Below are 27,938 nucleotides of genomic sequence, written 5' to 3' on the forward strand. Positions count from 1 at the left end.
GTCACTTTTACTTGTTATGTCCAAGCCCAAAATGTAGAGCCGTGGTATAAGCCCAGTTGGTAGAACGCGTGCCTCTCACTTTGAGGTCGCAGGTTCGAATCCAGCACAGGCCTAAACGAATGATTGTCGAATTTGTTTTCTAATTAATGTTTGGATCATAGTATTATTCTTTAATCCTTCGCCAAACTAAGGTTTTCTTTTCATTTGTATAGATTTACCGATGCTTACCTTGCTTTCGAATCCCGGTGGGGACATAACACAAAAATCTCTTGTACGATCCCTAGTTTGTCTTGTGAATGTCCGAAAGTAGGATGGTCCGTGCCTAGGAAGGGACGTTAAGCCGTTGGTCCCGGTTACTACGGGTTGATGAGGTTGGTAATCCACCTCATAACCCACACGATAAAAGAAGACCGATGCTTAGTCTCTCGTTAAAAGCTAATCTAAGTTTTAAATACGAGAACAAACAAGGTTATAAATCGTCGCGCACGCTTGTGTGATTTTACTTCGGCTTTAGGAAAGCACTTGGCTAAGATTAATGGCGGGAAAGTTTTGTGTTACGTCACTTGTGCCTGTGACGTAACACACAAACTAGTATTTGGAACACGAGCCCGAAATGTTATATGGAACTAGAAATTAATAGTTGTTGATGTAAGCTCACAGGAGCTCGGTGGCGCAGCGGTAAACGCGCTCTGTCTGCGATTGTTGAAGTTAAGCAACTTTCGCAAAGGCCGGCCATAGGATGGGTGACCTCAAAAAAAAAGTTTTCATCTAGCGGTCCTTCGTGCTTCGGAAGGCACGATAAGCCGTTGGTCCCGGCTGCGTTAGCAGTCGTTTAATAACCATCAATCCGCACTGGGCCCGCGTGATGGTTTAAGGCCCGATCTCCTTATCCATCCATAGGGAAGGCCCGTGCCCTAGCAGTGGGGACGTTAATGGGCTGATGATGATGATGATGATGTAAGCTCACAAACGAGTATATTCCAATTGAGGTAGTCAAAGGTACATCCATCGCAAAATGAACTAACTCAACTAAGTATCAACAAACACCTCACCAAGCTTTCTCTTAGTGACAGGTGGTGAGCCGTATCGCCGCCTATAATAGTCGAGACAACTGTATTAGTTAAAACTGCAAGATAATTATAATCATACAGGATGTTAGTAAATCGTAACCGGACCTATCAAATCTTCAGGTTATGATTCAGACCATGATTTTGAGTTGATATCAAGTGGATTCGTGTCGGAAAATTCATGCAAATGTTAGTGTTTTTTAAATAATTTTCAGTTCCATCATCCTCATGGTCTGAATCATCCCTCAAAGTTTTCGTTACGATGTCACTTGTACTTATTTGTTTTTACGTTTCAAAGTATCGCACTTGACTACCCACCGAGTATTCTCTTCGAAGAATCTATCTAAGATAAAACCGGTTATTTACGTTTATAAACATTTTTTCTTCGGAACTTTGACATTAGCAAAATTATCGTTCAGAAACGATGCAGCCATAAACAACAAGAAGTGAAGTGACTAGCGTGCAAAGTAGCCTATTTCTTCCTATCCGATAGCCTGTCGTAGTCTATATAGCGGACCAGAGAGTAGCTAAAAGTGAATTCTCGATATACACTTTCATTGAATTCCACAATTGATTTAAACTTCCTTTGAGAAATGTAATAAATTGTCGTATTCTCTTGCCAATTCCGTCCTCATACTCGGTTACGTGATCAGAATCTACGCGAACGACGTCCGGAAATTGGAAGCTGGGATGTCTAACTTCGATATACAAGTATATTAGTTTACCTGGCATTTGATATAATTAATTTCATAACTTAAATAAGGCTCGAAGTCTCCAAAGCTGAGATTAAGATAATTCATAAGTATCAAAAACTATACGTTTTTCGTTCATCATCTCCGTTATCCCGTTTTTCACAGGGTCCGCTTACCTAACCTGAAGATGTGACAGGTCCGGTTTTTTACAGAAGCGACTTGCAGTCTGACCTTACAACCCGCGAAGGGAATACCAGCCCAATACAGGTTAGGTCACATACCTCTGAAAATGCATTTCTCGGGAATGTGGGTTTCCTCGCGATGTTTTGCTTCACCGCTGAGCACGTGATAATCATTTACGATCCAAACGTGAATTCAGAAATCATTAGGGATTCTAACCCGCGATCTCACTGTGAGAGTGAAGCGGTTTTTCAACTGGGCTACCACAGCTCAATAATCGTGTCACTCATGCAATTTGCAAATAATTAGAATATAATAGAATAGAATAGAAAAAATGATTTACAACTTCATTTTTATGTCGCATCACTTTGTGAGACTGTCCTTTGTTTGGTAAGGATATTGCAAGCTTGAATCACCTGATTGTCCGAAAATATAATATGATTCCGTGCTTCGGAAGGCACCCTAAGCCGTTGGGCCCGGGCAACTAGCCCAAACACCACCAACCCGCAGTGGAGCAGCGTGGTGGAGTATGCTCCATACCCCCTCCGGTTGATTTAGGAGAGACCTATGCCCAGCAGTGGGACGTGTATAAGTTGTTTATGTTTGTATGTTATGTTTTTGTGTCGCATTGGTATGAAAACTAAAGTAATTTAAACACCTAATAATGTACATTTACGATGTTTCCTCACGATGTTTTCCACGATACGTCTTTCATTATAGTTTCAAAATAGATAGAAATTCATAGCTAAATGTGAAAAGAAAATTGAAATTCGTTGAAAATTAACCCCATTTAACCCCCCAGGGGTTAAAATGGCCATATCGAAGCAAATCATCTAAGAAAGCAATATTGCTATTTGACATTTGTTTGCATTGCGCACTTACTTTTATATGCGCAGATGTCAAATTGCAACATTGCTTTCTTAGATGAATTGCTTTGATGTGGGCATTTTAACCCCCCTAAACTAGTTCCAGCCACCCGAAATCAAGAAGTTAGAAAGAAATGACAATATGAGCGCGTGACGTCACAAGTTCTTAGTGCCACACAAGCTACCACCAAGCTACATACAAAAGCGGTTTTGCTAGAACGGGATGGAGCATTCCGCATCCTTGTTACGCCACTTGCTTATGAACTGTCTTCGGCTTATTCAAATTCAAAATTATTTATAAAACATGGTATGATAAAGGTTTTTTTACAATAAATGTGAAAAAAATAATATATCAAGCTAACGGAAAATAATAGTCAATATAATCAAATTTAAATAGGTAAGTACATTCATTCATTCTATCTACAAATACTATGAAACATATAAATCTATGTACTTATTTGGTACTGAAGTCGAATTTAAAACCTTCGTGTCGCCAAGTCAATGGGCACTCGCGATAAACTTGACAACTGAACGTCATTAGATCTAAAATTCCCAACTTCAACATTTAAAATTGAGACCAGAATAGAAGTAAGTAATAGGTCTGTCTGTTCCACCTTAACACGTGTCTCCAAAGCAGCAACCCCAACTGGATTAAACTTTGACATTCAATAAGAATTTCGCAAAAGCACTTTACGGACTCCAGAACTAAGAACGGTCTATTAAGTCCCAGAATAACTTTGACATTTAAGGAAAGCTGACGTCTGGATGTGGAAATATGTCTCTGAAAGGTGTCTCTGCTTGTAAATAAAATCTTGCTAACATAGCTCTGATATTTCGCATGTGGTTAAGAATAGGATAGTTTCCAACTAGACAAATCAGTTACTTTTTACTAAACGTCAAAACACGAAATCACTATAGACTTTGTATGAAAAAGCAATCTGTGACGTCATAGAAAAACGTGACAAAATGACGCACTTATTACTACATCTTTCTTTATTCAAATTCATAAATAAGTTACATAGAAAAATAAAACGTTTTTTTTGTCACCTTTAGATCTGTCTTTATTTAGTAATCAGAATTTCATAATTTATCTTTGACCTGGGAAACTACCCAATTGTCATTTGCCTTGTCTCCCTCTACGAGTATAAGTACCAGATTTCTGAAATACCACATTTAGATTTGAGTCCCATACTGTCAGAGGTATATTACGAAAAATAACACAGCATAAGTTCCAGACTATATTTTAAACTAGCGGGCCGTCCCGGCTTCGCCCGGTCGGACGTTTACTTTTTAACATTAAGTTTTAGTACGGATCTCTAACTTTATTCTAGTAATAAATACAACCTAATTTACTCAGGGATAACTTAGCATTCTAATGGTGAAATAGTTTTTGAAATCAGTCCAGTTCAATAGTTCGTTATTGAGTTTATTCTCATTTTCCTAAAATTAATCATCCGTCCCTTTCTTTTTCGGCGGATAAGAAAATTACGGGTATAACTTAAAGTAAATTTAGGAGGTGTTTGCAGGAATCGGGGCCAATATGTAATTTATTTTTTGACGTTCAAAGAGCGGTAACTATGTAAGCCAATTTTGAAGAATAAATATTTTTGATTTTTTGTATTACTACAATAAACTTGACTAGACTTGTATTAATACAAGTAAACTGCAAAAATTCCATTGAAATTACAGCACTATCGTCCGCAGCAATCAAATACGTGCAAAGTATTGTACCTGAAGAAGAATCGAGTACGACGAAGGTCGCATAATGACAGTCATTATCCTTACGCCAGTCTACATTGACCTCCATCCACCATTGATTCGCTTGCAATTTTGCACACCTTATAAATGAAAGAGGTCATTTAAATCTGGTCAGTTTTTGTTATCAGAGCATCACGACTACATCATTAGATGTAAATGTACATTATTAGGCGTTTAAATTACTTTGGTTTTCATACTAATGCGACACAAAAACATAACATACAAACATAAACAACCTATACACGTCCCACTGCTGGGCATAGGTCTCTCCTAAATCAACCGGAGGGGGTATGGAGCATACTCCACCACGCTGCTCCACTGTTTGGGCTAGTAGCCCGGGACCAACGGCTTAGCGTGCCTTCCGAATCAAGTGATTCAAGCCTGCAATGTCCTTACCAAACAAAGGACAGTCTCACAAAGTGATGCGACACAAAACTGGAGTTGTAAATCATTTTACACCGAGAAGGACTTACATCACAGTTCGGCCGCATCACTCATTAGGAGTAGGCGTGTGCATCGAATACCTTTTGTCAGTGTTCTTTATTCGTATCGCGATAATACCTGTCGTTGACTAGGTATACCTACGCTCGTAAACTCCCGGCCCGTGCGCACGCGGTTAGGGCATAATGAACTGTACGTACAATGGCGGATGATACATCTTTGTGTAAACAAGTCAGAGCTGACGTACACGTCGATGCAGATGGAATTTACTCAGAACATGAAGAGGAGATAACTTTCAGGAAAGAATATATTGAAGAGAATACACACATGGAGTGGAGAGACCAGTCGGAGAGAGATCCTGTAGATATGAACATAGATTTGAGACGAGAAGTTACAAATAAGAGAGGAATAGAAGATGAGTGTGATGATGGTGAGGAGCAAGGGGGTTGGCAGGTGGTTGAAGACAGGGTGGTTAAAAGAGCAAAAAAAAGATCTTTGGAAGATATACAATTAAGTGTCACTTGTAAGGAGAAACTACCTAAGCAATTTGCGTTAGCTAAGTTATTGAAGACACATAACATTACTGGAGTCCTCAGAATTAAGTTTGTGCATTCATATAAATTTTTAATTATCTTCCGGTCTGAAGATTGCGCTCAAAAGTTCATGGAATGTGAGGAGTTCAAAAACCTAGGCTGGAAATGTCAAAAAACGTGGGAAGTAGGTGTTTCATATGGAGTGATTAGGGATATTGACGTTGAATTGGATGAGGAACAAATGATGAAAGTTATAGAGAGTACAGGGAAAGTAGTATCTATCAAAAGATTAAATCGAAGAGCTGAAGATGGGTGGCTGCCAAGTGAATCAGTCCGGATCGGCTTCCTAGGTTCAAATGTTCCAGCATACGTTTACCTTTTAGACCTGAGAATTAAAGTTGACAGTTATACATTTCCGGTCACTCAATGTGCAAAATGTTGGCGTTTCGGTCATCTCAAGAAGTTATGCCCGTCTAATAAGCCTATATGCCCCAAATGCTCTAAGTTTCATGAAAACTGTGAAATAACGGTATTTAAATGTGTAAATTGCGGAGGAAAACACATGTCTTTTTCAAAAAATTGCCCAGTTTTCTTGAAAGAAAAAAGATTACGTGAACTTATGAGTGAGTTTAACGTCACCTACAAAAAGGCTTTAAGTTTATATGTCCCTCCGTCACCTCAGAATACCTATTCTGATAAGAATATGCCGCCGGTATATGTAAACAAACACAATTCGTTCGACGGACTACAACTCGAGGATGACGTATGCAAACCGGACATGTTTTTTACTCCGCCCGCGCCGCCGTTAATTCATACCTACGCCAGAGTGGCCAGCGCAACGAGTAAGCCCCGTACGAAGCTACATAGTACAGAGCGAGTTAAAAAACCTACGAAGCCGCGCAAGGTTATTTCAAGTTCCGATAACGACAAGCCACGTAACTTAAACAGTGATCAATCGAGTATCGAAGTAGATGAGGAACCATCTTCCGAACCGGAATCTAATCAATCTCATACCGAAGAAAACATAAAAGATTTATCTTTTAGCAACCTTATTAAGCATTTAAAAAAAATGATGTTAGATAAAAGCTTTGATTTTATAACTAAATTAAAGAACGGTTTTTTGATGGTAGGAGCTTGGGCATTTGGTAATATTTGTCATAAACTGTCTGATTGGCCTCTCTTTAAAATTATTTTTTCACACTTCAATGGCGGTTTTTAATAAGAAAAAAATTGCAAACATTAACATATGCCAGTGGAATGCTCGTAGTTTAAGAAGTAAGTTATGTATGTTTAAACAGTTTTTAATCCAAGAGAAAATTCACATCGCAGTTATATCCGAAACGTGGCTCGAACAAGAGGATCCTTTTAAAATTAACGATTATCTTTCATACAGGAAGGACAGGGATTCTCCATACAGGACGGTTGGCGGGGGTTTGGTTATTCTAGTTCACAGGTCAATAAAATCCCAAAATATACACATAAGCCATAATAATTTAGGTATTGAAATTATACATGTTAAAATTCTTAATTGCCCTAAGATAGAAAATATAGTGTCTGTTTATTGCAGTAGCGACATAAGTACTAGAAGTAGCGATTGGGAATATATTTTTACATTATTTAAACAAAAATCTATAATTTTAGGTGACTTCAACGGTCATCATGTTTCATGGTCTTGCAAAACAGATTCAAGAGGTAAACAAATATCTGATGCTTTGTTAGAAAGTGATTGTGTGATATTGAATGATGGCTCGCCCACTAGATTTCAGATGGTGAAGGGAGAATTGAAAAAATCCGCCCCTGATTTATCTATTGTTACTGCCGACATAGGGTCGGAATTACATTGGTCTGTAACCAACGAGTCTCTTGGCAGTGACCATTTTATTCTAAAAATTCGTATGAAAATTGAAATTAATTTACCTATAAACAAGAAACGTAATTTTAAAAAAGCGGACTGGGGCACATACTCATCACACTTAGAAGAGACATTTTTAAATATTAGTTTCCCTGAAAATTTACAATCGGCATATGACACCTTTATTAAAGCGATTAATCAATCAGCAGATCATAATATTCCGTTTGTAACATATTGCCAATTTCCGGAAAATAATTTTAATCCTAAACCTTATTGGAATGCTGAGCTATCCAGATCAGTTGCTTTACGGCGATTAGCCTTATCTAATTTCAGACGCAATCCTACACCTTATAATCACGATATTCTTTTGGATAAAATACGAGAATCTCAACGACTACTTCGAATTGCCGAGCGGAAAGCTTGGTGTGATTTTTGTGACTCTATTGATAGCGAAATGTCTTCTAGTCAAATGTGGCGCAAAATGAGATGGTTCAAGGGCCGATTTAGTACTTATTCACCTATAGAAGAAGATAAGGCTTATAGTGTGCTACAAAGCTTATGTCCTGATTATACTTTGCCATCTGACCCTGTAATTCGCTCTTCGAATAAGTTACTGAGCACCCCTATAACTCTTCAAGAATTGGAAAATAGTATTAAATCTAAGGACACAGCACCTGGCCATGATGATATTTCATACTCAATGATTAAAAATCTACCTAGCATTGCGAAATCGTATCTCTTAAAATTTTATAATCACGTATTGGTCACTGGGTTTGTCCCAAAGCAGTGGCGTGATATAAGGATAATTCCAATCCCAAAACCTGGACGCGATCCCCATTTAGTATCTTCTCTTCGTCCCATATCACTGATATCATGTGTCTGTAAAATTTTTCATGTAATTATCAACAAAAGAATGGAATGGTTTCTGGAGAGAAAAATGATCTTTTCAGATGTTACTTTCGGCTTTAGAAAATCTAAATCATGTTTGGATAATCTTTCGTTATTAGTATCACAAATTCAAATTGGTTTTGTTAAGAATTGCGCTACTCTTGGTTGCTTTGTAGACATTGAAAATGCTTACAATAACATAGACTTGGTTTCTTTAATAAGTATTTTGGAGCAGCTTGATATTGGATCTGATATATGTACATATTTATGGAATTTTCTAAAGGAGCGACGGTTAGTGATCAAGACAGACAATAGTCAAGTAGAAAGACACTGCTTTAAGGGGTTAGCACAAGGTGACCCATTGTCACCTTTGCTATTTAACGTAGCGTCCCATAATATATGTCAGAAAGTAACTAATGTCAATATACTACAATATGCCGATGATTTTGTTCTTTACATCACCGACAAAAATATTCCTTATGCACTAAATGAATTACAGTTGGCTATTAACTTACTTTGCAAGCTTTTAAGTGAATTGGGCTTAGAGTTGTCTTCCTCGAAAAGTAAATTGTGTGTTTTTAAAAAGCGGATATACAGAAACTCTTTAGAATTGTTAATTAATGACACACCTTTGGAAGTAGTTCAAAATGTTAAATATTTAGGATTATGGCTGGACCGCTCTCTCACATGGGGTAAGCATATTAATGAAACGCGTGAAAAATGCATCAAATACCTAAACATTTTAAAAGTTCTCGCTGGTTCAGGTTGGGGTGTCCATCCTCTTCATTTAAGAAGGTTATACATATCCATTATAAGAAGTCGTATGGATTATGCCAACTTTTTATATGATGACGCATGCTATTCTCACTTAAAAAAACTAAATTTAATACAAAATAAGGCTATGAGAATTATTGGCGGTTTTGTTAAAAGTACTCCCATTCATGTAATGGAGAGTGAACTTGCTTTACCTCCATTACATGTCCGACGTCAATATTTAGCTGGAAAGTTTGTTCTTAAATTGAGAGTATTGAGAAATCCTGTTTCTGAATCAATCAACATATTTTCTAGTTTATTTGAAGATATAAATGGTCCGTTGAGGCGCAGACGCCGATTACCGCTACTTACGAAAACGAATCACAACCTCAGAATCTCATGTCATGAGAGTAACATGCTTGAAATGTTTTCATTAGATGTTTGGGTGAGCTATATCAATATCACACAAGTCGTTAAACCTTCCATTAATTTTATTGACAAACCTAAGGCTTTATATAGTGCAGCATATTTGACTGAGTGTTTCAATAGGATGTGTAGGGATCAGTATAATGGATATTATAGAATATTTACAGATGGTTCCAAAAGTAATACCTCTGCCGGTGCAGCATTTTATGATTCTCAACTGAATATACACTTCAAATTTAAAATGAATAATCCAAATTTGTCAATCATGCACATTGAGTTGTTAGCGATCTCAGAGGCACTGTCATACATTCATTCAGTTTCTGAAAATAATTTTGTTATATTTACAGATTCTAAAAGTTCTCTATTTCATTTGGCTCGATGTTCCTCGAATTTTCGAGGACTTCCGATTGCCTACACAATTTTAAATTTAGTTTTTGAATTACAGAAACTATCTAAGAATGTATTTATACAATGGATTCCATCTCACTGTGGCATATCGACGGGGAAGAAGCAAATACTCCTATCTTACATTTTTAGGCAAATCGACTTTTTGATGTAGTTCGTTGCGAAATTTAATTTTACGTTGGCTGGCAAGATCTCCGTTGTATATTTCCTACTTTTAGGGTGATTTTCGATGAATAGAAATAGCTCTTAAAATAAAGATTTTATATGTTGCAATATTTTTTATAAAAATATCTCCTTTCTACAGAAATAAATAACTCCTATCTCATGTTTTAATCGATAATAGCTCCTATCTTCAGAATCAAGCATGAGTCTTTTTGTTTAATGGAAGATGATGGAGGTCGATGGATGATGATGGGCAATGGGCATGGCACGAAATGTGTCTTTGTTTCAAAAATAAGAGATGATGGACCCAAGATCTACTTTTTGGGGTGATTCGATCACTGACACTTTTCAATATTAAATTATTTTTTTCCTAAGCTCGAAAACGGGCGAAATATCAAAAAAATATTATATTAACAAATTTGTAGACAATTTAATGTTCTTTAAATTAATATAAAGTTATTTTCTCTAGGACGCATCGTTTTTGAGATATCAGCGAAAAACTCAAAATTGGTATCTCTGACCTACACCCATTCCGCAACACAAAACATTTTTTTAAAGACAGTTATTAATAAAAATTGTTTGACAAGTTAATTATTTGATATTGGATAACTGGGTTATTTATAATTATCTTTTTGTCAAAAAAATTCCCACAGTTTTAATTTTGGAGAGGAATTTAGAATAAAAAGTGAGAAGTAAATCGAACGACCAATACCATACAAAAATATCGATATTTTATATTTTTGTATGGTTTGGTAAACATTAAGTTACGGAAATGACACCATGTAAACGTGGGAATTTTTACTATGTTAACTCCATAAATAAGGACACATTCAGGAATGTGTTCCGGAACACATTTCTGAAGAAAAATCATAGGATTCCTCCCACATACTCTACAACCCCTTTATTGACCGGGCTATTGATAATGATTTATTTATTTATTTATTTATTTGTACACAATGAAACAGACAAGAAACATACAAAGAAAACAGATAGTACAGGCAAGCTTATCTCTAAACAAAGAGATTTATTTTTTTTATTTTAATAAGTACCTACTTGTTGATCTCAGTTGATTATTGACTTAATAAATATATAATTCGTACTAAATTGATATTTTTTTAAATGCCAATTAAAAGACGAAGGTGCCTAGTTTAAGATCAAAGTTTATTTTCATTAAAAATGCTAAGCGTAGCACTTTCTTTAAAAAAGCTGTCGTTTCAGTATTTTTTTAAAAAATACGATTATTTGTTATTCTATTGAATGCTTTATAATAGTTTACAGTTAAATATTTACTAGTTAAATGTTGCGGCATTGCTTTATAATATCTCCTAACTTGAACATAATTTGAAATTCATTCAAAGCAATACATCCTATCTTACAAAATCATGTATAATTTACGTTAGTTTTATAGTTATTGTTTTTTTTTAATTATTAATAGGTTTTTGAAGCTACAGTGAATAGTTTACAAAGAGAAATAAGTCAAACAATAGGAATTTGAAGGATTAATTGCAAGTGGAAAAACCGTCTAACGTCAAAACTTTCGACCCAACACAGAAACCAATAGGCTCTAACTTACATTAACTTTAATTCCTCTATATATACAAAATTAATATTAGTTTAAAAAAATGTCTCTTGAAATAACAAAACTACCTTCAGAACATGACGACGCGCTATAATTATTAACAAAAAAGTTATTCAGTTTTTTCCTCCTCCTGTAAAGTTAGGTCTGTGTAAGATAGGAGTATTTGCTTCTTCCCCGTCGATATTAGGAAACGAAAAGGTTGATATATTAGCACAACAAGCGTGTTCGGATGGAGAATTACTGTCTTGTCTTCCTGTGTTTTCAGAATGTTTAAGTACTGTTAGGAAACAATGTAAATCACTATGGCAGGAATACTTTGACGAAAGATCTAAAAGTCTAGGTATATGGTATAGGACCATACAACCGGAACCTTTAAGTCACCCGTGGATTAATAACTGTTTAAAGAGGAAAGATTTAGTTTTGGCATTGAGGATTCGTTCTGGGCACATTCCATTAAATAAGTTTGCTCATTTAATGCGAAAAGTTGATTCGCCAAACTGTTTGGAATGTGGTGTGGTAGAAGATGTATACCATATTTTGATGGAGTGTGCTCGAAATGAGTCCGCGAGGTTCAATTTGTACAATACTTTTGATGATTTAAGATATGTTGGAGGATGTAACATTGCTTTGGCAAACCCATTATCGAAAAAGGCCAAAGCACTTTATAAATTGGTCAATATAGGCGTAAACTTAAGATAAATAATGTAATTTGTTTTTAGTGCTCATTTTTGTTGCCTTATAGAGCGACATAGTTTCTGTTTGTGACTAAGCTCTTAAATAAAGATTAAAAAAAAAAAAAAAAGGACTTACATTGACCAAATTGGAGATGTCCTTAAAAAAGGTTTGATACGATCTACTCTGAACCGGCGTGCGTGTATGAAGCGATCGATGAATGTGGAGGAAGCAAGAGAAGTGTGTCAGGATCGAAGCAAATGGAATTATATAGTCTCTGCTTACCCCGGTGGGAAATAGGCGTGAGTTTATGTATGTATGTATGTAAATCATTTTAATTATTTGCAATTTGCAAGAGTGACACGATTATTGAGCCGTGGTAGCCCAGTTGAAAGACCGCTTCACTCTCACTGTGAGGTCGCGGGTTAGAATCCCATAGCACGGGCCCTAATAATTTTTGAATTCATGTTTGGATAATGATTATCACGTGCTCAGCGGTGAAGAAAAACATCGCGAGGAAACCCACATTCCCGAGAAATGCATTTATGTAGCGGAGGTATAACCTAACCTGTATTGGGCTGGTTTTGCCTTCGCGGGTCGGAAGTTCAGATAGGCAGTCGGTTTTGTAAAAAACCGGACCTGTCAAATCTTTACGTTAAGCGGACCCTATGAAAAACAGGATAATGCTAGGGAGGTGGTGGCGTTTCGGAAGTATGTAATATGTATGTGTTTGAAACTTTTGTATCTTCAAATGCTCGTGATTCGCAGCCCAGTCCATAATTTCATTGATTATATGCAAAAGGGACGATTCAGTTTTACGCATCATTAATATTCAAATATCACCCAACCACATTGAAATGTCAGCTCGGTTCATTCGGGTTAATAACTTGCATATCCTATTAAGTTATGGAGGGATAATAATAAAGCTTTGTTTCTGACGTTTAATTAATTGGTAAAGTAACCTGGTGTGTGACCGTAATAAGTTCATCATCAGTGTTTGTCACTCTTCATCATCATCTCGCGTTATCTCGCTCTCACAGGGTCCGCTTACCTGACCTGAAGGTTTGACAGGTCCGGTTTTATACAGAAGCGACTGCCTATCTGATCTTCCAACCCGGGAAGACATTGATACTGAGTAGTATCAGTGTCTTCGCGATAATACGAGTGTATTGGTCATCATTAATTTAAAAGCCACGATCTTGTTAGTGTAGCATTCTCCATGCTTTACAACTTTCGTTTTTTTTTTTCATTTATTTGACTATTTAGGTGCTGATAAACTTGAGCATTCACTTGTTATGAGCATTTGTGCGAATGTTACAATACGAGAAAAGTACGAGAACATTTTAGCGAGCATTCTATCGAGCGTTCTTGCTCTTGAAAACGTTCATAGCAATGCTTGGCTCGCTCGTTGTTCAGTTCGACAAATATAAAAACGGCGAATGCTCGATGCTCTGTTACAAGTGAATGCTCAAGTCTATCAGAACCTTTTGGTACTATATTTAAAATATATGGAAGGGATCAGACATGATATTTTCCTCAAGATACATGAAGGTATCTATGTTCGAAGGCCGTTCATTGATTGTCTCTGGCTTTGTGTCAAGATGAAAGCAAGCCTCATACAAAGACATCGTTGAATCCGCTCAGGTGCCTCTAGAGCCTCTCCGAACACAATATCTTGTAGATAGAACATCGATTGGGTATTGTTTGTACTCCAATAACTAAAGCTTGTCAAATCAGTTACTTTTTACTAAACGTCAAAACACGAAATTACTATGGAATTTGTATGAAAAAGCACACTGTGACGTCATAGAAAAACGTGATGAAATGTCGAACTTATTATTACGTTTTTGTTGATTAAAATACGTGTATTTTTTTCCATAGTTTTAGATCTGTCTTTATTTAGTAATCGGAATTTCATAATTTATCTTGAACCTACTACACGATCCAATTGGGGATACCTGAATCAAGGTGTTAGTGACACCGTAACGGAAACATTAGGGGATGATTCTGAGTTGATATCAAGTGGAATTTCCTCTTGGAAAATTCATATTTCTTTATAATTATTTTTCATATAGTGCTTTAAGCTACATAAAACCCTAAAATATCAAAAAATAAATTAAAAAACAGCCTCCGTGGTCTAGTGGTTAGAGCGTTAGGCTTACGATCTGGAGGTCCGGGTTCGATTCCCGATGGGGACATTGTCAAAATCACTTTGTGAGACTGTCCTTTGTTTGGTAAGGACTTTTCAGGCTTGAATCACCTGATTGTCCGAAAAAGTAAGACTGATGATTCCGTGCTTCGGAGGGCACGTTAAGCCGTTGGTCCCTGCTATTAGCTGTAAAAAAGCACCTCTACCAACCCGCATTGGAGCAGCGTGGTGGAGTATGCTCCATACCCCCTCCAGTTGATTGAGGGGAGGCCTGTGCCCAGCAGTGGGACGTATATAGGCTGTTTATGTATGTATGTTACGTAAATTAAAAAAAGATAATCATTAATGTGTACGACACGTACGCAGCAAAAACTCACTGTCTTAATTAATCATTTCCGACAAGGAAAACACCTACCATCGTTTAAAAACGATGTGTACTAAAGTACAATCAAGTAGTTTTTTTTTTTATTATTTCCAGTCTGATATTGTCCACATCTCAACACCTGAATGTAATTACTATAGGAACATTCCCAGTCAGTAAAAAGACGCAAAAGTTATGCATATGAGCGAGATGCTCTCTAGCCATAGAGGCAGCCAATCAGCTCGCGACACCAAACACTTCAGGTCCCCGATACCGACCCCGCCGGCGTGGTCGACGATTTCCCTCATTCAGCGCTTATCGCTATCGACCCACTAGGGTCGATTAATTCTTTCAAATATTTTTCCTCTCAGACGACGCCCTGAGCCGAGGTTCGCGCCCAACTGGGCACCCTCAGGCCTGTTGTCTTAAACGTTGTACCGGGTGAGAGCCTTCAGCGCTCCCCATTTGTCCGGCCAAGTAGTTAATGCCATCTGCGGCAAATCTACAATAACCACGTCAAAAAAATAAACAAAGAGCGAGATGCCTATTTTATTCGCCCGGGTTATTTATTAGTTTTAACAGTTGTCAATCATTCGTTCCTCTCCTTTTCAGCATATAAGAAAATTATAGGTACAACTTAAGGGATCAATGTTTTTTTCTTTTTTAATTCCTGACTCGTAGGAAGTACAGACTACATTCGTTAGCATACAGATGACAGTATTTACTTATTTGGTCGACAATCCGGCTGTTTGCAGACTCTGACGTCATCGCATATTTACCCAGCTCTGATAGCTTACTTAACAGTTGACTGACCCTCGCTAATTGTGTTTAATATCAAAATTAAACGTATTATGATGTGTATGCTATAGTAATGTTATACTGAGACCCTTCTTTTTATAACACCTGACCCGAGAAATCTACTTGGCCGGACAAATAGGGAGCGCTGAGGGAACCCTCAGGCCTGTCTTAAACGTTGTACCGGATGAGATCCTTCAACGCTCCCCATTTGTCCGGCCAAGTAGTTAATGCCATCTGCGGCAAATCTACAAGAAGTCTCGTCAAAAAAAAACCCGAGAAATCGTGTAATGTAATAGAGCCTGTACCCTCCAGACCAGAAAACTTTATTTTAAAAGTTGATCAGTGATGTGCTTGTCAATATCAAAACTTACAAACATTTTTAAAACCTTTAGCAACAGTACAAATGGGCTGTTTTTTTTTTTGATAAAGGACTTTTTGAACACAAATGTAAAAAATGTAAAAAGAGCTATATTATCTAGCTCTTAGACAGATAGGATCAAAGTACAGTCATGAGCAATATAATGTACCCACTTTAGGACTCTGTCGCACTAACATATTTGACATTTAGTGAGACTTACAGTTCAATTTATCAAAAAAGTTAATGTGACATGGTACAGTCATGACCAATATATTGTACCCACTTTAGGACTCTGTCGCACTAACATATTTGACATTTGGTGAGACTTACAGTTCAATTTGTCAAAAAAGTTAATGTGATATGGTACCAAAGTGTATACATATTAATGCTCGTGACCGTACAAGAAAGAACAATTTGAGAAAAGCAGCCAGTGTCCTTACTGCGAAAGAGTTTTTACAACAAGAGTTTTTTAAAAAAAAAAAGAAAGGAAAACATGAAACAGTAGGAGTAGGGCCCTGTGCTGGGAGGTTTTCTGGCCACGTCTTTCCCTCAGCGTTACAGATTCCGATGTGGTAGTAGTTTTACAGCTAGTTACATAATATGTAATTTAATTTTGTTTGACGTTCAAAAAGCGCTAACTTTGTAAGCCAATTTTGAAAAATAAATATTTTTGAATTTTTTGAATTTTGAACGAGAACATTCCCACTTTGGGAGCATTTCTGAGAACGGCATTTGACTGAAATTGATCCAACTGACACTTAAATCCGGGACTCCAAATAGCGACTGAATTAGCTTAAACATAACAGCTAAGTGGTTGTCAATGTTCAGATTGAGAGCCAGTAATTGCGCTGCAGTCACTTCCTTATTGATTTTCACGCTGATTCGTCGTCAGTGCCGCGTTAGAGGGTCAAGTTCGTTCCAATTTAGACACCATTAGCAGTAAAATGCTTTGGATTGATGTCCATTAGTTGACAATTACGATTTTAGATCATTCTTTTTTCTATGTTTATTACCGAACGTCGAAATTCGGCAACGCTAAAGTCGAAGATGTAAGTATACGAATCGCTACGGTAAGACAACAGATGGACTAAGGCTGTTACTAAATGGTGGCCAAGGGATGGTATGCGATATCGAGGCAGACCACCAGCCCGGTGGTCGGATGACATTGTGAGGTACGCTGGAAAGCAATGGATGAGACTTGCACAGGACCGAAAAGGATGGCGTAAAAGAGAGGAGGCCTATACCCAGCAGTGGGCGGATACAGGCTGAGTAGATAAATAGATAGATCTCGTGTGTCTTAAGTCGTTGTCTAAGGGGTGCGTTGTATAAAACATATTATAGGCAGTAAGTACGTGTATTCCTTGGTGACTTAAAGCCATAAGGCCCAATTTTCGTTTAAAATCTACACACAGGGTGTTAGTGACATCGTAACGAAAACTTTGAGGGTTGATTCAGCCCAAGATTCTGTGTTGATATGAAGTGAAATTATCCGTCGCAAAAGTATGGAACTGAAAATAATTAAAAAAACACAACAATTTTCATAATTTTTCCGTCAAAAAATTCCACTTGTTATAAACTCAGAATCGTGGTCTAAATCATCCCCTTTAGTATACGTTACGATGTCACTAACACTATGTATACCCTACTGTTCCACTATTGGGTCTGGAAATCTGGGCCTTATGAGGTTAATATGGGCACAGTAACAACTTAGTAATATTCTTACGTATTTATTTTCACCTATATTCTGATAACCCAACACGCAATTTCACGATTATCTACCATCAGAGATAGTGAACCGAAATAGTGCTAGCTCGTAGCCCCGACCTGGCGTAGTTGGCCTTGTGCCTATCTTCTAACCGCAGGGTCAGTGGGTTGCCTCCGTTTGTCATCGATCTGTGCCTGTTATGACTTGCACACGTGTTTCGGTGATCAGCACTGACGTAGGACTGTGGTGCCCTAAACACATTGACCTGATTACAGGGTGTTTGGAGTACGCACCACAGCCGGGTCTGCGTGACAACCGCGCCGCGCGCGGCGCGATTTATATTGAACGCTTCGACCAATAAACGATACGAATGCTATCTACGTAGATGGACGTCAAAGGGCTATTGGTCGAAGACCTCGATAGAATTCATTGCTTCTTTGGTATCGTGCAACCACAACTAGCGCTTGTGCTACTACGCAATGAACGGTGGGTAAATCGATGTAGCTGTCCAGCCAGAAATGTGTTGGTGCGGCCGCATCACACGCCGACGTGAGTTACAAGGCGACAAACGGACTCGTAAAAAAACAATACTGCAATTTGACATTTGTTTGCATTACGCACTCATTTTTATATGCGCAAGTATCAAATAGCAATATAGCTTTTCAGATGAATTGCTTCAATGTGGCGTTTTTAACATTTTGTTTACTGCCATCTCGAAAAGTACAGTCATGAGCAATTTCATGTTCCCACTTTAGAACCCTGTCGCACTATCATACTTGACATGAGACTTACGGTTTATTTTGTAAAAAAAGTTAATGTGACATGGTTTCAGAGTGTATACAATATTAGTACTCGTGACCGTACGACTGGTATTAGTAGATCTTCATATTTGTCTTTTTTATTCGAATGCAACTACGAGTATCTTCTAAAACTTAACTTTATTTAAAGAATTATTGAATATTAACTGATGTAAGTGACGGTCCAACCCTAATGAAATGTCAATGACGATGTGATGGCACTGACATTATGTCGCCGTAATATAAAATGTATATTAAGTAAATCACATTCCACGGGCCCTTTGTTTTTTTTATCACGTGTAAGGTCGCACGATCGCGTGTTGCCTGAGTAGTTTCCTTTAACTACATAGAGTACGAGTATGTAACAGCGTGTCCCAGGCATGGGGTTCACATTAAAATTTGTGCACCGTCATAAGACAACCAACGTAGGGGCTATACACACGACGCTGATAAAACGAGCTGACAACCAGTGATGTGCCGTTCCCGGGATAGTTCTCAAATCAGAAATCAGAATCATTTATTCAACGTAATTATCACGGATAAACTTGTTGAAGGCCAATGTAACATTTTTGAATTTACGTCCTTTCGCAAAGTGTTACGGCTGAAGAGAAGAAATGACAAAGAACAGCAATACATATTTTAAATCAATGAGGGTACATTACAAGTTATTTAATGAAATGAAATCTATATTTGCTTTAAATGTGGTGCGAATACAGATGTCATAATATTTTTATAGGTACATTATTACACATTTAACCAAATTAGTTGGTATGCAAACATAGAGTCGTAAGACCGTGTCAAAAGTTATTAAATGACATTGTTAGTTTAGAATAAAAGATACAATATTAAATATATAATCAAATTTACAATACAATCATGTCAATATACTAATTATAGATGTCAAAATCTCCTCCGTGCTATAAAACATTATTCACACAAATATTCATATAAGACAACCTTGAATCTCCTTATCAGCAAATCCTTCAGTGCAAAAGTAAATTAATTAAACAAAACACTATTACGGATTTAGTAAGCATTTGTACTTATATCTCGCTTGAATTGAAGCAACGGCTTGTAGAAAGCCCAGTTGCTTTGTAATGGAATCTTGTTAGACGGCAGAAGTTTAATTAAATTTAATTCGTGTCAAACGAAGACTGTTGATACTTGAGAGAGCTACAAAATGTTCCTTTGTAATGTGAGATTATCTTTGACTTTATTTATTTTTTATTTTTACTATATTTACACCAATACCCATATATTTTTAAATTACCTATATAAAAGATTTTACACGCCGTTCACGTCAAGTAGCTTACCTCTCTATCTAACCCTTAGAGTAAGAATTAAACTATCCTTTCTCTAAGCTCTAACCATAAAAACCATAACCATAAAAGCGGAAGTTCGACGACGGAATTTCCGTCTAGTGAATTCAAAGAATATTCTTACAAGAATTCACTTACCGAGATCGATTTTGCTCTCTCAAAAGAGTGGAAAGACATTTTATGATCGAGTGTACTTGACTTTAAATGTGACGAAATTTTATCGGTAATTGTTTGGATTCCCATTCGTGCTTCAGAAAAACTATCCATTCATTTTTTTAAATCAACTCATCTATTCACTATGATTCATGGTTTTGTTAAACAGTTGCTAGTTGGTTGGCTAAGAATCACGTGATCCGCTAGATATGAGCATGCGAAAATTTACTTAATTACTATATTAATAAAAAATAAAAAACTTGCAATAATTAACCATTTTAAAACTCTAAAATTGTAAAAATTATTATTTATCAATAATATTCAATCATTTTAGGGTAAACATAGTAATTCTATACGTATAGTTAAAAGTATGCTTCTAAGTATCATCAAAAAATATTTTATACAATAATACAACGTTAATATTCGTTGGTCCCGGTTAGTACTTACGATGTAAGCACGTAGTCGTTAAACGAGGCATGTCTGGGACCTTTGGCGGCTCAATAATAACCCTGACATCAGAACACACGATAGCAGAATACAATAATAACATTTATCACATAGCCAATAATTCTGGAAATCTGATTGTAAATTACGAACATTATGTGTCAATTTTTACTATAGAAAGCGCTTTCACAATTTGGCTTCTGTAATAGAGTTGGATTTGTTAGGACATGACTCAGTTTCATTAATATTCATCACTCATTCATAATTCATTATGCATCATTTGGTTGCATATCCTTACGTCCCCCAAGTTTGGCCCCCTGATACCTCTCATATTAAAAATTTTCAGTTCCCTGTCGTTGCATGCCCCATTATAACTTGTGAGGTTTAGTATTCGCGGAAATTATTATAATATTATATTACTGAATGTAACCTTAATGAGGTATACAGAAATTCAATTAACAATCGACGCCTTACAGTGAAATCCAACGCCTTTTTGAAAAAATACATTTGATGTGTTTTTCCTTACAATACCTCGCAATAGACAGTTTCAATCCAAGTCAAAATTTGTAGTACACTACGCACTGAATCACGGATGTGAAAGACAGAAAGAAAGAAATATTTATTATAAAAACAGATAAAAAACAAAACACGGAATAACACATAACTTACAATCAAAACACGTAATAAAAACAAACTTATACACAAGAGAGTACAAATAAATAGACAGTAAACATTAAGGCAAATTGTAATTTTGTGTATGGACTGGTCAACAATGGTGGCATGTGCGTAGCTTATGCGTGAGCGTGCGTAGCGAATGCATGCGTAGCGAATGCATGAGCAGTGTATAAGCGTGAAGCGTGTCTTTAAGTAGCTTTTGTGTTACGTCTGTTACGAGCCATTGTTTATCTACGTACTACGCCGTAGCAGGAAATTTACCCGGGAAAACAATGCGTCTTCGTAGCTGCTAAGTCGTAGCACAGGAACGGGTAATGTGTGACATGAGACGTAGTCACGCAGTGCTACGTGGCGAGGGTAGTTTGATGACGTCACTCTAACAGTATTTCCATACAAATTCAATGTAAAATTTTCGTTTCAGGTGTCGTAAAAAGTATTTAATTTGACAATGTTGTATAATAGCCTATTGTTAGGATGTCACATGATAATACGTATTCGCATTTTTGAAATATATATTCATCATCACTAATTTAAGAGCCACGCTCTTGTCGGAAATATATATTAGGAAATGCAATTGATCGATCAAGCGATCGGGATCTGGCGAGATCTCGTCAAATATTTCGGGATCAATCCCGAAGCATAATATGACGAGATCCCATTCGAAATTGACGGGATTGAGCGAATCTCCTTAAGTTATACTTTATGTTTTGTTGTGCTGATTTCCAAAGAAAACTTAATTATTTAATTAGTTATATTGAAGAATAATATTTTGATTTAATTAACCTCACTATCACAAACAAGCAGTTTTCATCGTTTTCAGCCATCCTAACTTAGCATTTTTTTATGAACTAGACGAGATCCCGAAAGTTGCGGGATCTGGCGGGATTGATATTTCCAATCCCGCGGGATCTCGAATTTGCGATCTCGAGTCGGGATTGCATTCCCTAATATATATGCACATACTTCTACAGCGTGTTAACCAGACACGTTCAATATTGGTACTTATTTATACAAAACACTGTATGTAAATAATAATATGATCAAATATTTAGATTAACGTGCCTTTGTGTAATATCGTAACGAAACGCTCACCACAGACAGACGGAATCTCTGTTTACCGATGTCTGGGACAACGGTCGATACAGTCGCTTTGTTTGTTTGCCAATTCATTAATTAGTATTTCACTTTATTGGATTGAACATTGTATTACTAATGTGTTTTTTCACTATAAAGTTTGGTTGTATTGTATTATCTTCAATTCTGGATTTAATTTCATTAACTGCGAATGGTAGGCTGTGGTAAGTTTTCTGCCTGTTTTTTTTTTTTTTTTAATTTTATTTAACAGTTTATTGTACACAGAACAGGATATAGGTAAAACAATAAGACTAACACAAGACAGACAAAAGGTTCAGCTTATTTCTAGTAGAAATCTCTTCAAACAGACCGGGTTTATGAATGAATAAGAATTTATTTCCGATTTGAAATCCATAGATGCTAGTAAGTACAAAGTAACTTAAATCTAATGTTAGTAACAGGTAGATAAAACAAACAAAAACAACAAAAATAAAATATGATAAATTTATCAGACTCATTGTACCGGCGGACACCATATCCCGGCTTGACTGGTATAATATGGAGGTCCGTCCAGTATGCCCATATTGAGAGAGAGAGAGAGAAAATGTTTATTCAACAAATTGTGACACATTACATACGAAGTGTTACAAACAGAGTAAAAACAACAAAATATCATATCTGAGGTCACGGGTGGGCCACTGCAATTTTATTTAATTCTCCACGGAGATAGATTGTCTGCGACCTGGTGGCAATCATCTTCATTATCCCTTTTTTTCACGGGGTCCGTTTACCTAACCTGTAGATTTGACAGGTCCGGTTTTTTACAAAAGCCTGTCTGACCTTCCAACCCGCGAAGGGAAAACCAGCCCAATACAGGTTAGGTTATATAGGCACATACCTCCGAAAATGCATTTCTCGGGAATGTGGGTTTCCTCACGATGTTTTCCTTTACTGCTGAGCACGTAACATTTATGATCCAATCGATAAACGATTTCGAAAATCATAGGTTTAGGCGCGTGCTGGATTCGAATTTGCAACCTTACAGTGAGAGTCCCAGCTGGGCTACCACGGCTCCAACACGAGCCCAATATAATCTATCTATCTATCTACTCAGCCTGTATCCGCCCACTGCTGGGTATAGGCCTCCTCTCTTTCACGCCATCCTTTCCGGTCCTGTGCAAGTCTCATCCATTGCATACCTCACAATATCATCCGACCACCGACCATAATCCAAACAAATTCGACCAAGCATGAATCCAATAATAACAGTATTAGAAATAAAAGGACCTTTGGGATCGCGGAAATCTGCGTTATTTTTGTCTGAGTTTTCTCCAAAGAGCGAAGTGAGTTCGGCCGCGACGGTTGCTTTTAGTTATGGAATAACTTGGATATTCTTTGCCTTCTAACTTTAAAACTAACCTTTCGTCTGGAGGAGTTCGCATAAGATATTGCAGTTGGATGAGACTAACTTTTCTACCGCAGTGGGTTGTCGACTAAGGGTTGAACTACATCCTTTTCTGCCGCTCAGAACCATAATTTGATAGAGCGAGATAATGATAAATAGTATCATCATCTCTAGCGTTATCCCGTTGTCCACAGGGTCCGCTTACCTAACTCGAAAATTTATCAGTTTCAGGTTTTTTATAGCAGCTACTGCCTGTCTGACCTTCCAACTCGCAAGGGAAAAACCAGTCCAATACAGGTTAGGTCACGTAACGCATTTCTCGGGAATGTGGGTTTCCTCACAATGTTTTCCTTCGCCGCAGAGCACGTGATAATCATTTATGATCCAAGCATGAATTCGAAAACAAATTCGAAAATTGGTTTAGACCCGTGCTGGGATTCAAACCTGCGACCTCACAGTGAGAATCAAACGTTCTTCCAACTGGACTACAACGGCTACTTGTCTTGTGTAGCCTAAGATGTCCTACTACTGCACAAGGCCTCCCTCCAGTGTTGTGTATACAATCATCATAATCTCTTATTTAAGAGCCACGCTCTTGTCGGTATAGCACTGTCCATTGTTGTCTATCAAAGGCCTCTTTGACTTTCTTATAAGACACGACGTTCGCCTTCTCTTTATTTTGTTAGTGTTTTGTACAATGTTATTAATTTCTCCCCTTGTATCTTCCAGCGGAGCCTCCCCCGCTGGTAAACGTGACGGTCCACGCGTCCACCATCCTGGCGCTGATATTATGGAACGTGGCAGGTGATGGAGGACACCCCATCATCGACTTCACGGCGCAGTACCGCTCCGCGACACCCGTCAACGGCACCATCGAGCCGTGGCGCCCCATCAGTCCCAACCACATCAGCCCCAACTCGGTAAGGTGTTTCACAAAATAGTTTTAGGTTGGTTGATGATCAACCAAGCAAATGTTTGAGATTGAAATCTTCGGTAATATCTTCTGCATCAGGATTATTGTTTTTCATACATAAACATAAACAGCCTATATACGTCCCACTCACAGGGCTCCCGTCAATCAACCAGATGGGATATGGAGCAAACTTCACCACGCTGCTCCACTGCGAGTTGGTAAAGGTGATTTTCGACCAATAGCCAGCTTAACCCCCTGTGTGCCCTCACATTTACTTTTTGATTTAAGCCTACAATGTCCTTACCAAACAAAGGACAGTCTCACATAGTGTTTTCTACAATGTCGCCATCGAGAATCGAACCCGGACGTCCAGATCGTGAACCACCAGGCCACGGAGGCTATTGTTTCTCATATACTCACTTATATTGGCGTTTCGCTCTGCAATTCCAGCGGCAAATCGACGTGTACCATCTGGACACGAACGCGTCGTACTGGTTCCGCGTGTGGGCCACCAACGCCTTGGGCCCTGGCCCGCCGGTGGAGGTCCTCGCCACCACGCTCTACAGCGACCAGGAGGCAGGTTGGTATCACAAAGGATGAGTTACCAACTAAAAGGAGAGGACACGTGTAGACATGTGGCAGAGAGCATCGGGGCGTCTGCTCTGCAGGTCTCACGCGATGTGATTAGTTGATCGATACCGCATGGCTAACCTTTCTGATTTGGTGGATTTGTGGGGGAAGCGAAAACATTTCATTCGTAACATACCATCACGCCTATATCCTCGAAGTTGTAGGCAGAAGTGTATGGTAATACACCCACTCCACGCCAGCTATGTCCAAGTCCCATGTAATAAATAGGGGTCGACCATATTGCCATTAGCACAAATCCTGGACACTACGTGTTATCAATTATTTATGCCCAAGCCGGGATTTCAACCCCCTCACTACGATGTAAGTGACGCGTTCGAACAGAGCTATCAAGAACACTCATGTAACACTTAGTACGTCATCAAACGGCTAGCAATGGCGGCTTTTCATAGGATTGAGCATACCTGGTTTTGTTATACCATGATTCAACCTATAGTTATTCAACAAATACATGGTGTTATTGACATCGTAACGAAAACTTTGAGGGGTTATTCAGACCATGATTCTTCTGAAAATCATTTTTAAAAACACTAAAATTTTCATGAATTTTTGACGGGAAATTCCACTTGATATCAACTCAGAATCATGGTCTAAATTATCCCCCTGTATTCGTTACGATGTCACTAACACCCTGTATAATAATATTTTGTCTTTGACTCCAACAGAGCTGTATAAGCACTTCCTGGAAGGCGCGGAGTCGTTCGACCCGCGCACGTGGCTGGCGGCCGTGTGCGTGGTGATGGGCACGCTGGCCGTGCTGGCGGCCGGCACGTGCGCCGTGCTGTGCCGCGAGTGGCGCCGACACGGTGAGCGCGCGCCCTAGCAGCCGCTGCACAGGCTCTACTTCTTATTCCACTAGTCTTCTATCGTGCGGGTTGGGAGGTGCACTACCGACCCCATCAACCCTGGCGACAGGATGTTTCACTAGTGTACACTGATGAGCAATAGCATGTACCCACTTTAGGACGCTGTCGCTTTGACATACAGCGTAACAAAATCGGGCGATGATTCAGACCATGATTCTGTTTTTATTAAAATTTTTTTTTTAATTACAAATTGTGTTTAAAGTTTAAAGCTGCATACAACCCAAATTTAGGTGCAGCAAAAGCTCAAAATCTTAATTAAACATTTCCGACAAGAAAATCACCTGTCATCCTTTTTAGTAGAATCAAGTGAACGTTCTATTTTTTTCGATAGTTATCGTTTAGTCAAAAAAGTTAATGTCACAAGGTACAAAAGTGTGTACATATTAATGCTCGTGACTGTGCAGAGCGTATACGCAATGATGTTTTGTCTTAGTAGATCGCATTTGAAAAACGTGCTGGTTTGACAGCCTAAAGACCTTTTTGACTATTGACCGACAAAGATAGAGATAGCACGAGAGCAAAGAGGTCCGTTATTTTTTTATCTGTCACTTTATCGCTATCTTATGTGAACTGTCAAAAGAAACAGTTGAGTCGTTTATGAGTCAATAAAATCGAGCGCGTAGTGACATATCGTTACCTTGTAGTGACACGTAAGCGCTTTTTTAAATAATCACATTGCGATGTGATCTTCAAATAAACCTTCAAAGAATTCTGTCAATCAGATTCAATGTAGGTAAAAATTGACACCACAAAGTTTAACCTGGGTTGAAACAAGCTTGTCTATTATGAGGTTTTGTTAACAAAAAAATCCGAATGTGATCTTTCAAAAAGCGCTTACTTGGTGTCACTATACGTTCAACTTGGTAGTGTACCTATACAGGGTGTTAGTGACATCGCAACGAATACTGGGAGGGATCATTCAGACCATGATTCTGAGTTTATATCAAGTGTAATTTCCTGTCCGAAAAATCATGAAAATTTTAGTGTTTTTTTTTTTATTATTTTCAGTTACATACTTTTGGCGACGGATGATTCCACTTGATATCAACTCACAGTCATGGTCTGAATCATTCCTCAAAGCTTTCGTTATGATGTCACTAACACCCTGTATAATGTAATATCGTTGCGTATACGCCAGTTTTAACTTTTAACCATGCGATGTTTTCACGCTAGCCGACGGATATATTACCCGCCGATATAAAGGAGTTGTAAGGTGGATTACCAACCTCAGCAACCCTGGTGCATTATATTCGAATATTTTTACTTCCCATCCCTAAATAATGTGAGTTGATGTGTTGGCTAATGTGAAAACCTTTATATTTGACCGAACGTATTAAATCTGGTTAAATATACGTATATACGTTGCGTTGGCGTCTGTGAAAACGTATAAAGTCGGCCGAACGTTTATATACGTCTCAAGATAAAATGATCTGAAACGTCAACCTGCTCAATTAATTGAACTATACAGCAATATATAAATTAAAGTTTTTCAAAATTTAAAAGACCAGATTGAGATATCAGATCATTTCAAATCTAGCTAGTGATAAGTCGACAACATTGATCAATTAATCAATATTTAACAAATATAACCAAAGGGACCAATCGATCGATCAAAACTAACACATTCAAGTATAAAAAAAGAAAATATTGTACCTGTTATAAGAGAATAAACATGATTGATCAATTGAAGAAATATGATTGATTGATTGATAGATCGATATGTGAATAACGTTTGGTCGATAAACGTGGAGTGTTTAATCTAAAAAATAATCTTAGTTAAGTATTGTGAAACGGTGAAAGTCATAAAACAAGCATAATATAAGTATTATTACTATAAAGTATAATATAAGATCGAACAATTTATTTAAAATGTAGCAGAAGATCAAATAAATCAACCTCTTTAAGAAGCAGAATGGTGTCAAGAGCAAACCCATTTAATTAAAAAAAAAAAACATTGAATTAGGTAAGCAGTAGGACTTCGTTACAAAAAAAATACGCT

General features: G+C 37.6%; 2 protein-coding genes across 4 annotated transcripts in view; one reads left to right on the plus strand and one right to left on the minus strand.

Annotated features, from left to right (window-relative positions):
- Positions 1–27,938, minus strand: part of LOC126372177 (uncharacterized) — a 319,771-nt gene that overhangs the window by 256,069 nt on the left and 35,764 nt on the right. The gene's annotated exons all lie outside the window — the stretch shown is intronic.
- The window catches only part of LOC126372174 (uncharacterized), a 97,066-nt gene that overhangs the window by 62,031 nt on the left and 7,097 nt on the right, over positions 1–27,938 (plus strand). Inside the window, exons 4-6 of the mRNA XM_050017822.1 lie at positions 24,242–24,432; positions 24,876–25,005; positions 25,739–25,879. Of these exons, the coding sequence (XP_049873779.1) occupies positions 24,242–24,432; positions 24,876–25,005; positions 25,739–25,879 (462 nt within the window). The remainder of the gene's footprint in view (positions 1–24,241; positions 24,433–24,875; positions 25,006–25,738; positions 25,880–27,938) is intronic.

The sequence above is a fragment of the Pectinophora gossypiella genome, chromosome 13 (assembly GCF_024362695.1).
Source record: "Pectinophora gossypiella chromosome 13, ilPecGoss1.1, whole genome shotgun sequence".
In the NCBI taxonomy this organism is placed as follows: domain Eukaryota; kingdom Metazoa; phylum Arthropoda; class Insecta; order Lepidoptera; family Gelechiidae; genus Pectinophora; species Pectinophora gossypiella.